Here is a 12434-nt window from a genome sequence, read left to right on the forward strand (position 1 = left end):
TGAAATCATACACGGAACTCGTTTTAGTTTATTGCTCATTGTTTAAGTCTCTCAAAGACTGAAATTGCTACAAAGATAATTAGTGTGTAATAGGCAATAATCACACTCCAGACTAGTTCATACTGAAGTAAATTAGTATTTTAGCACCTTTGCTAATAACTTTTGATGTGGAATTGTGAGGTTCTGTTTCGGTAGACTGCATAGTACAAAAGCAAATTCATTAATGAAATGAAGAATTAACACATGGATCAATAAGTCCCGAGACTAAAGCAGAGATGGCGCTCGTAGTAAACCAGTAACCACGTCTTTCTAGAGTACTAACCATTGCTTGAAACGGGTCAAAATTTTAAGTCGATCCGACCAGAAACAGCTGAGTTATCGAGGTTGGAGTAAAGTCGTTTTGTAGTTTGTTTAAAAAATGAAAAAAACGAGTTTCGTGTTTTGATAAAACATTGTTTTTTAATGGGTAAAAACACCGTGCAAGCGAAACAATGGATTGAAAAATGTTATCCGGACTCTTGTCCATCAAAAGCAACGATTTGTCGGTGGTTCGCCGAGTTTAAACGTGGTCGTACCGACACAAATGACGCGGAACGCTCGGGTAGACCTGTGGAAGCCGTTACACCGGAAAATGTGAGTGAAGTGACAAAAATTATAATGAAAGATCGTAAAGTGAAGCTCCGTGAGATTGCTGAGATGACACAGATATCATATGGAAGTGTACTTACTATCCTTCATGAAAAATTGAGCATGAAAAAGGTTTTTTCCATAGTGGGTGCCGCGATTGCTTTCGATGGAACAAAAACAGCAACGAGTCTATGATTCAGAAAGCAAAACAACAATGGCGAAATTGAACGAATTGGGCTTTGATCTGCTTCCCCACCCCCCATACTCGCCAGGTTTAGCCCTCAGTGACTACTGGCTCTTTGTTGATCTTAAAAAAATGCTCCAGGGAAAAAGATTTGGCTCAAATGAGGAGGTCATCGCTGAAACTGAGGCTTATTTTGAAGCGAAAGATAAATTTTTTTATAAACATGATATTGAAAAATTGGAAAAACGTTGGAACCATTGTATCACCCTAAAAGGTGATTATGTTGATGAATAAAAAAAAAATTTGCAAAAAAAAATGTTATTTCCATTGTTAGTCTCGGGACTTATTGATCCATGTGTTAATCCCTTTAAAATCAATATTGACTTGCTCCGATTTAGATGAAATTTTGAACACATCTTCAATATAAAAAAACCATGTTTTCCTCACTAACTCACGGCTGAGTTAAAAACAGAGGAACTTTTGAATCAAAACTTCTTGAAATCGTGGTAACTCGGAAGCAGTAATTCGCATAGCATTGGAGTGCTTTTTAGATTTTAAAAAAGCATCTCAATTTATATTTTGTATGAGAAACATCAATGAAAACAAATCATAATGAGTAGGAGCCAAGTATGGGTAGTATGGTACGTGGAGTAAAAGTTCTCGGCTGAGTTTCAAACTGTTTGCAGATACATCTACTGAAAAAATCCCACATTATTATCTGGTCCATCTGCTAATACAAATCTGCTGCATCTAAGTTTTATGAAACAATTGTGAGTAATCAAATGCTCCCTTCCGAACAAAAAATTACATACAGTGCTGCTCGAAATAGTAGACAGCGCTCAATAATTGTTCAGTAACATGTTATGTACTTGTATTCGGTTTGTTTTTAATGAACTTCACGTTTTCAGATAGAAAAACAACGTTCTTATATTACTACGGGGTAACATAGAAAATGTTTGGAGCTTTACATTGCCTTGTCAACTGACAGAAAAATAAAGATTAAAACCGAATTTTACCCATCGTCCTAATTTCTCAGAATTTCACATGAATTGGCCACTCGAAAATGGTGTAACATTTTGTGGAGTGGTAAGAGCAAAGTGTTATTATTTGGCTTAGATGGTAAGCGTCTGTTTGTCAGACGCCAACCAGATTATTATTTTTGGAATAATTTCCCATGAAAACGGTTAAACACGGTGGTACCAAAATCGTGGTATGAAGATGCACCTCTTTCATCGGAGTAGAGTATATTATCTGAATCTCTGACATCGTGGATGCAGTAAATTACGCGGTACTACAGTACAATATTTTGTTGTCTTTTTCACAGAAAGACATGCTCTCGAAAAAGAACTACCAACAAGACAATTTCGAGGAACGAGTGAAAGCATGGTTTTCAAGAAAATTGTTCCGTGTGATTAAAAGGCAGTCATAAACGCCTGATCTCAATCCGATCTAAAACCAGTGAAAAAAAATTTAAAAGATATATTTGAATCTATGCCGACCAATGCGAGGCAATTATGAACTGTTGCTCGCCTTACTTGGTCTGAAATGTCTAACCCATAACGTCAGTGGAGTTCTTTAACTCTATGCCTCGGCAAGAAACATCTGCGACCCAAAATAAAGAATGCAATACAAAGTCCTAACGAAAACTGAGAACCTCTAATAGAAAAAGTGATAATTTTATCGTTATCAGATAACTTTTTTGTTTCATGCTGCTATTATTTCGAACACTTCATTTATAAACTTTTTTAATTTTTAAACTTGTTACTTTTTCTTATACAAACTGATTTCATTGCTTTATAAAAGCCCAAGTTTATGTCTGCCAGTACTAATCTCTTATAATTAGTAGAAATTATGTAGTTCGCAAATAGAGGTTCAACTAATTTATTCATTGATTATGCTCTTACTTATGAGGATGATTTTAAAGAATAAAACTTGGTTAGTGCCTTTCATTATCGCTTATAAATATATTAGGAGCGTCTTAAGACAGCAACATAGGCCTGTTTCTGTTCTCGCTTTTTTTTTAATTATTAAATTTCTGCTCTGTGTTCTCATATAACAAAGCTGGTGACAAACTTATGTCACGATTAAAAAAATCCTGAAGTAATTTATTCCCTTCTATATAACGTCTATTTCTGTCCTCCTGCTTTGCATAACTATCTTGACGTCAGTATTCAGTTGACGTGTGTTCCCTAGATGAACGTAAGCTGCAGTCACTTTTGGAAGGATTTGGCAAATTAGCACTTTTGATCAAGGTCGTACCATCATTGCAGTCATTTCGGTTACTCACCACGGTCGTCAGTCTCGGTCACGATTCCGGTTTTAAGTCTTCAGTGAAAGTGACACGATGTAATATTTGTTGATGATGTGATGTTACTCAGTTAGAACAGTATTGATGATGAGGATTGTTGAATTATTAATGCCGTATCTCTATGTACCAAGTAAATACCAATTTAATATTCACTAAATATTATGCCATACATAAAAATTTCGTATGTAAACAAAGCATCTCGAAAATAAACGTGATCATAGCACGCTAGTGACCTTCAAACAGAAAGTGATCAAACTCGGAGGATTCCATTTCAATCGCTTGTAAGCTTGTTTGTGAATTTGCTGCTGAGTGATAGAAGATTGCAATGCGCGAGAGAAAGGGAAATCGAAAAAAAAGTAGAATTGTGTTTTGTGGTGATGTTTCTTCTCTGCGCCGTAATGACGATTCGATCGCGACTCATTGAAAACAGGTTTTCGCTATGTGAATATTGATTTCGTAACTATTCGGCCCGAAATCAAAACCCCAGACCAGGTGTCTTCTTCGTTCGCCCACATGGCACGCCTCGATCCTAAAACTGTGCCAATGTTCAGCTAAATTAACACTAATAAACATATTCTTTTTCTGATTTCGTTCACAGATTTTAGCTTGTAGTGTTCCTATTTATTACCTACGCGCACAGTCGTCTCTCCGCGGCCTTCGTAAAGCACTTGATAGCTAGTACCCCGAAATCGATATGAGGAACTTACTGATAGTGACAACCGTGATATGCAGTGCCCTGGTGGTGACGGTAATGGCAGTGCCAGTACCGGAAGCGCAACCCGATCCAGAACCTGCACCTGCACCGGAACCAAAGACCGACATAGAACTGATGAAAATACCACTAGACGATGATAAGGTAAGTGCGATACCAACCGATTGTACATTGAGCTTTGCCAGTCGGAATTAAGATACAATGAATAATCATCAATAACTGCACCGTCATGCCTAAAACTGATGAGTTGGAATCGGATGACCTTTCACTTTTACCGAATATTGCTCTCGGACTGAGAATTGTTTGAGATGAAGCAGTGACCATGGTATAGCCATGGTTTCGAAATAAGCTTTCTATATTCCAAATTCGACGTCAATTGAACCATAACAAGTTTTTTTTGCACCTAATGTTACTATTTCAAGAAGGGGAAATCCATTCAGTGGAAAAAAAAAACAATAATCTTTGCCAATCATATCCGCACAAAGGCAAACAAAAGAAAATGTGATGGCCAACTTTCAACTTTATTCTCCACAGTTCAGTCTCTTGCAAGTTGAGTTCATTGGAAAGGTTGTTGTTGTCGTAAAATAAACTCTGCTCAGTCATAAGTTATTCCAGTCAAAGAGGTTTTTTTCAATACTATTAGAACTAAAACTCAGAGAATCAATCCCAGTGAAAGACCCCAACTAGGTTAAAGCCGTGTATAAATAAACCAATAGTAATTATAATCAGAGAAGCTGGATTTAGTTAGTTCTTGAACTCAATGTGAAAGATTAAGACCAGGTATCGTCTATGATAGAGATAATCAGAGAGAATGGTAATTGTGAAACGAATGTTAGTAGGATAGCAGTTTGAACCTCTTCCGCTCTTTAGACTATACGTTGGATTTCAAATAGCCCCACAAAAAGTCTGGTGGCGTCATATCGGGTGATCTCCGGGGCCAGTCAAAATCACCGTTTTTTCATATGATTCGTCCGGGGAACCATGTTCGTAACAAATCGATTGTTGGTCGAGCTGTATGGCATGTTGCACCGTCCTGTTAAAACCAGCGGCCAATCAAACCATTTTCACGAACAATGGGTATCACAAAATCGTTTATCATGGCCGCACAAACACCAAACCAAACAGTAACTTTATAGTCTTATAGAGGTTGTTCCTCAATTAATTAAGGGTTTTCAGTAGCATAAAACCAACAATTTCGCTTAATAATCCATTCATTCAACGTAAAAATGTGCCTAGTTTGACATGATGAATTTTTATTAAAAGTTGACCTCGTTTTCGGCGTACAGCTGAACAATTTCAGTGCGTTCTTCTGGTGTGCACTGTTCCATGGTAAAATTGTCTTGAAATGACGCTTCCAACGCGGTATGTCATTAGTCGATCTGACAATTCTGTCAATAGTTATTGGGGTAATGCTTATACTTTAAATGGCCCACCCTGCAGTAGCAAGCTGAACCAGTTTGCAACGGTGTTTTTAGTTTCTCGTCAACGTTAGAGCAAATTCAGCAGCTGCATAGCTCATATGGGTGGTCTGTAATGTAAATGAAACTGAAACAAACGTATCCCCAGCAATCCGTTTTAGTTTTATTTATTCGACCAGTTCTACTGTCAAATTTAAAACTGGTATACATTGCCGTTCTATTTTTTATATATTTGAAACACAGATAAAACGCTGTTGGGGCTGCCAGCTTATCTTGTTTTAATTTCTAGATTTAAATTTTAAAACTGACACAAATTATGCATCTAGAACTAGAACACTCCTGAATATGACCTTAGCGTTATTCACTGGGACATTTGTTCATACGTAAAAAAGTAGTCACTAGGTGCTAAAGCTGAACTGTATGGTGGGTGTTCCCAACGAAAATCTCAGATGTCAGAGTTTTTTCGTGATAACTGTGCATTAAAGCTGAGGAAATTCATCAGTTAGAGCACTTTTCGTCAACCGATTTGGACCGGTTTGAATACTGGGCCTACCATTTTGCTCTTCGTCATGAATATTTATTTTTTCATTAATGTGCTAACCTCTCCTTCACTCATCGTAGACTTATAGACATTATTTACTGTACGCACTGATAGGCAAATGTCTACTGAATCAAAACAACACTTAAAATAACTACGCGAATAGTGTGAGTACAGATATGCTAGAGATCAAACGTGTTAGAACTTGACGATTTTGAAATATAAGCAAATGGCCCTTTAAATACCGAATTTACGAGAGTTGATTTCTATCATTCAAATCTAAAACTCAAGTAACTAACACGAATAACTTGAAAAAAACCAGTTTAATCACTTGATTAGTGGTGCATTGATGAATGTAGAGAATATAGGTGATTTCAGGTTTACTTGACCTCAGCTTCAATTATGTGGTCTTTCGCCGAGGGAAAAAGAAATCAGTATTTTAGTTTTATTTAAAAACATTTAGACCACTGTTTCTGAATGTATAAGTGCCGGCACGTTGAGCTTCAAACTTGATCAGTGTTCTATTAGTAGCTTTAAAACGAACCTAAGAGTAACGGGAAGAAAACGAGAAAAGAGAGTGTATAGAAAAATGAGTGCGTTTCGTCGATTACGCCGCTTTTACGATTTTTTCTCCGAACCGAAAATGTCTTTAAACTTGAAACTTCTCCGATCCAATATTAATTTCTAACGAGCCCAAACTCGTAGAAATCGGCTCAGCCATCTCTGAGAAAAATGAGCAGAAAGAACTAAAATGCGTTTTATCGGTTACGTCACTTATACCCTAATATCTCTGGAACCGGATGTGACAGCAAACTGATATTCGATAATCGTACGCAGCCCAAGTGTATCTTCTAATTAGTCAAAGCTTATTAAAACCAGTTTAGTTTAGTTCCGAGAAAATTTAGCAGAGAAATATCTTTGAAAGGTACACACGCAGACATTTTCCGATCTCATCGAGTTGAGTCTAATAATATATAGCAGTTGGGATCTCTGAACCAAAAACACGAACGCCAGCGCATTTCGACTACATGTTTGGCCAAGTTGATGCGAAATCGAGTGGGTTTTTTGCCGTGATTGGTAGGGTAAGGGCTGCCTATTTCATCTCAGCTCCAATTTCCATCTCATTCCTTCACCTCATAACTTTGAACATTAATCATATCTTTAAACGTACCTAAACAAAACTGTGGAACGTTTTAAAACATTTATTCTATGTTTTGCCACACTTTGCAACTGAAAAAATAGATAAAAAAAACTTCAACGATCGCTTTTTTCATTTAAAATAAATTCACTTTTTGATTTAGGAACCACTTTCGTCTGAAGATTTACAATTCATCATGTTTCTGAATATTTACTAATCGATTCGTCTCAAAACATGATCACTATTTCACATAATTACACCACTATTCAATGTTGGATGACTTTATAGTTAGTAATGTTCACTTTCCACTTGTTTATTCAACAATTAAAGATTTCTGAAATTACCTGATAAGCAATAAAAGCAATGAAAAATATGAGATGAAAATTTGCACTTAATTCACTTGATTGCGCTTTGTTTTCATCTCATTTCGTATCGCAAGGTTGCCAGGTTTTCTCATGATATTAAATAAAAAAATTTAATTTTCCTTCTTTAAATTATCATCAACAAGTATTTTTTGGTATCCGTGACATTAGTTTAATTATATCATTGATATTTATATATAAATAAAACTGTTTCAGATTCTAATATTACCAAATAGAGCGTGTTAAATACTAATCAAATAACCATTGTGGCAAATCTAGTAGCACTGGTTTCTTTCCGCTATACGTCACCATAACACTGTTAAATGTGTGTGTTTCATCGGCTGTGCACAGAGATGCCAGATATTTTTATAGAAAATTTGTATCTGCTCTATATGTTTTCACAAATAAAAGGAATCAAATTCAAATTCAAATCAAATTCAAATTGGTTTTAAATTTTAATGTAAATGTTTATCAGTGTTCATCATTAAACATTTGCACAAAAGATTTCCATTTTAACATGTGATTTGTCCGTTGATTAATAAACTTTTAAAGAAAAACTATAATCAAATACTAATAGATATTCAGAGAGAAAAGTCTAACGTTTTACTTCTCACTTTTTATGAAACTTTACAAATCTGTATTAAATTTAGAAAATCTGTAATCTGATTTAACGAACGCGAACGCAAAAATCTATACAATACAGATAAATCTGTATGAATGGCATCTCTGGTTCTACATTTTGCTTTTAGAAGGGCTAATGCCTAAATAGTAACAATTATTTTTTTGTTTTTTTTTAAGTTCTCCAAATTAACTGCAAAGTAAAATTTTAAATTTGAAACGAAAGGTAATGAAAACGATCAAAAAATTTAAAACGCCGAAATGATTCCAAACTGTTTTTGTTAATATCGTGTGTTGTGTCATAGTTGGCATTAGACCCCTTTTAAAGGAAAATTCTGACATTTTGAACCTGAGAGTGTAATAGTGCAATATTTTGGTTTTGATTGCTGTCGCCATTGCTAATTTATGAGATGAATGAAAGGCCAACGATAGGATGAATACAAAACCTTTGAGATGAAATTAGGAGCACAGTAGTGAACATATCATAAGAGTTTTTAGCTGATTTTTTAATTATTTTAATTTCGAAGGAATGTGGAGCAAGGCGAATTAAGCAGATATATGAAAAAATCGTAGTGATTTTGGTGGCTAAATCAGGTTTTTAAGGTAACGTCCTCACAAATGAGATGAAATAGGGAGCCCTTACCCTAGCTGTTGATGAAACCTGTAAACCTGAACCCAACGAGAATGTTCTGAAACAATCTGTAGATGTTCGATGGGTTGGGAAGGTCATGGCGTTGGTTTTCAATGATTGTCATGACCAGTGCGGTAAAATTTCATTTTCAATCGAATAATATAAGATGAAAATTAAATGTATGGCCACTGACCGTCAGTATGTCCCTACTAATTCATTTGACTTTTGCTGCCAGTCAGTTGAATAATCGTACATAGTCATTTGACGTTTTGCTTGCTCAGTTTCGAGTGCCAAGTAGTGTAGCTCCTTAATTGCCTTCGCTCTTGGTAGTAAGCAAGTTCGAACGAATAGAATTATAAATGGAGTAAAGTATTAAAAATGAAAACTAATAAAAAGAAGGACACAATTAATTTATGTGTATTCTGTGATTGATATTTCAGCTATCTGGTTTATCTTTCATCTGTTATCTTGAACCAATTCGAATGTTTACATGAACCTCATTTGAAGGCCGCTTTCACACTATTGAAAGAGATATTTTGTTACTTCAAGAGATCAACTGACGGTGGTTAAGCTGAGCCTCGATTGAAGAGAAACGATTGATGAACTGAATGCTGCCCGTTCGGGCTGTCAGCAAACATTGTGTGTGTCAGAGAGTGAAGTTTACTGCATAAGAGAGATCGTCAATGTGTTCCACGTTCAGTTTCAATTGAATTGAATGAAGTTTTACTGCACTGGTCATGGCAGACTTTTCGTTGGCTACCTCGAAAAAATGATAGAAGGCTACGAAACGGACTCACATGAGGTGAAAAAATTGTTCACTAAAATAAACAACTCATGGCTCCAATTGCTTATCCATCCTTCTCACTCGCCTGATTTAGCTCTATCGGAGCACCGGAGGGACTTTCTGGATCTTTCTATTCGGGCGGAATTAAATAGTTGGAATATCGATGAAATATCAAATTGTTTTTTTATTCACAAAAAAGTTGTTCACCACAACTAATATTTAAAAAAAAAATAGTACTACCATGTGAATTTCTAGGAAATCTAAGCATTCAATTAGTTTTAAGTATCTTATATACTTCAACAATATATTGATACTGAGCGAGATAAAGATTGATTAAAGATTGATAGCAAGATAAAAATATTGTCTCTATTGATTATATTTTTTTATGGCTGGGGTAATTAACTGTTGTCCCTAGAGGAATTTACTAGCCAATATAAAGAGGTAGCTGGTGAAAAAGATATCCTTGAAATTGACATTTGTAAATTATAATTCCAGAATCGAAAGTCGGATCCAATACTCAGGTCTTTCATTTGTATATAAGTTTTTGATAATCTTTTTAGCCATATCCGAGAAAAGTGAGTGACATTATTTTCACACTTTTGGTGCATATCGTCCTGTAATTCCGGAACCAGAAGTCCAATCCAAATGAAATTCAAGAACTTCGTATGGGACATTAAACCTTTTTATTGGAGTCTGAGTTTGTGAAAATCGGTTCTGCCATCTCCGAGAAAAGTGAGTGACAATTTTGATTACAGTCTTGTTCCTTAACTACCAAAAACATAAAATTTAATAGAGTAATCTTCCGTTCTGGGCCACTGGGAATGAAGAAATTTGTGCAAAAGATTATGAAATTCCGTAAGTGCTGTAAACCCAAGCGTGATTAAATTTTTATAATCAAGAATGAATTGTATAAGAATGGCGTAAATCTGTGTCGAACATACCCAGCCTTTCACGCAGAACGGTAAAATTACATTTTTCGAAATGAAAAAATAAATCAGAAGTCATGAATATTACATCAAATCTACTGTAATAACGTATCATTTTTCATGTTCGAATATGTCAGTCCTAGAAGAAATCGTTTACACGATTTTTTCCAAGTGTTTAGATTTCTGTTAAAGCAATAAATTTATTTTGTCATTCTCACTTAGAAAAAATCGTGTAAATTTACGTTTTCTGAGAATGACATATGGCTGCTTCAAAAATGCACATTTTTACGGTTGAATCAAGAAATGATTCTTGTGTTTTTAAATATTTTTAAGGATTGCAATGTGTAATTTTATGCACCAGTGTGAGAGCGGTGTTTGACACACACACCAAAAAAACTTGAATTTTACAGCTGACTCAATCCCTCATGCGATGTAATTCATAGAGACCTAATTTTTGACCTAATGACGGAAAATTTCATTTGTAATGAGTTAATATAAGTTCAGCTTGAATTTTCCTGGTTTCGACTGTAACTTGCATTCTACTAGCAGGTGCGACTCTATGCATCTAAATACATCTTTTACTAGCCAAGCAGATGTGTGGTTCTGCGGCTCAGTCGATTAACTTACGTACTTTGTGATTCAAAAATTCTCGGTTTAAGTCACGACGGTCGCTATCATTGTATATTTTTCTATTTCAATGAGTTTCATGTCACGGAATTCTGGACATAATATTAAATGTTCTTGCACGTAAATTTGCGTGAACTGCGACGCTCCATCTATGTGTATCTAATAAGATGTAAAATTACAGTTTTTTTTCGAAGTGTGTGGTATACATTGCCATCAAACCGCAATTAGCCTACTTTTCCAAAATGACTATCCCTCCATGTATTTACTATGCATAAGACCAATTATTACGAGAGTTATGAGTAAGGTGTTTTACATTCTGAACATTCATGGTGGTCCGAAAGCGATGTAGTGATGTTCTGCCAAATTTTGAATGGGTGTATTTTTGCACGCGATCCTGAAAATTGGTACCGACACACCGAACAAACACGTACATTACTTCACCGTTACCTGAGTGTTTAGAATCGCAAGCTTTGTTGCGATACTAGCGCAGTTGAACGATTCGTTAGCTAGCTGGTTGATGAACACTCGTTACCAAGCCGATTGCTTATCCACTTAACAACGGTCAGCGACGAGGAGGATCCACAATCGGTTAGTACACTGCCAAGTAGCATCACCATCATCACTCATTTCAAGCATGATGTAAACAGCTTATGTCGAATGCTATGGCATCACGTATAACTACTACCGCATCGTCATCCGGTAAAAGCGACGACAATGCACTTAATGGCAAAACCTGTTCTCTTTTGGCGTAAAACGAACAAACGCAACAACTGAATTACACCTTCCATATCTAACAGATCAGTTTTTTCTTCGTTCTGGCCAAGCGGAAGACTCGACTAATCGTTTCCAACAGAATCTACTTCAATCGATCTTGAATGTGTATGATAAACTCCTATTTGCTGACTACGCTAGTAGACTGCCCCGCACCACCTACCGCGCAGCCACTAATTGCAATCGACAGTCATATTTTCCCATCATTGCATTGTTCGAAGATGCCCGGAATTGAGCACGCGCTAGGCCGTAAATAATTATCCAAGGGTGAATTCTTTTTGCCGTGAGTACTGACATACCGAAAGGTTAAGGTCAATTCACACCGAAATTCGCAATCAAGTCCAAGTACGAATGACTCTTATAGTCGGTAATTTTCTATCATCAAACAATGTCTCATCGAACTTTTTTTTCGATTCGGACCCAAAACCACACGTTTTCACTTAAATGCAAGTCACGGACGCATTTTTTTTTGCTCCACAATTTGCAGTTGGGTGCGAACACATTATTGAGATAGTGGCCTAACGATAAGCTACTGTTGGCCATAGCAGAATGCGCAACCCTGTTCGGTAACGCGCACGCGCTCTTGTGCGGGGTTTCTAGCAGCGGTGCGTATGCGATCTATAGCAGTCGATCGCGGTTTATAGGTTGGTGGTTCGAATGCTAAACAGTCACGTTTGTAAACATAATAGTTCCAATGTGTAGTTTTTGGTATTGCTCCAACATGATGGAGGTGATGGCAATCATTGACCAGCTGATTTCGACAGTTGAACTTGGATGAGCTCAAGGCGAT

The 12434-nt window shown here is 36.2% G+C and overlaps 1 protein-coding gene across 4 annotated transcripts in view; it reads left to right on the forward strand.

Moving 5' to 3' along the window:
• The window catches only part of LOC131425271 (clumping factor B), a 103332-nt gene that overhangs the window by 41275 nt on the left and 49623 nt on the right, over positions 1-12434 (forward strand). For all 4 annotated transcript variants that reach the window (XM_058587024.1, XM_058587020.1, XM_058587023.1 and 1 more), the window contains exon 2: positions 3718-3975. In XM_058587024.1, the coding sequence (XP_058443007.1) occupies positions 3814-3975 (162 nt within the window). In that variant the 5' untranslated portion in view covers positions 3718-3813. The remainder of the gene's footprint in view (positions 1-3717; positions 3976-12434) is intronic.

Source organism: Malaya genurostris, chromosome 1 (genome assembly GCF_030247185.1).
Source record: "Malaya genurostris strain Urasoe2022 chromosome 1, Malgen_1.1, whole genome shotgun sequence".
NCBI classification, from domain to species: Eukaryota; Metazoa; Arthropoda; class Insecta; order Diptera; family Culicidae; genus Malaya; species Malaya genurostris.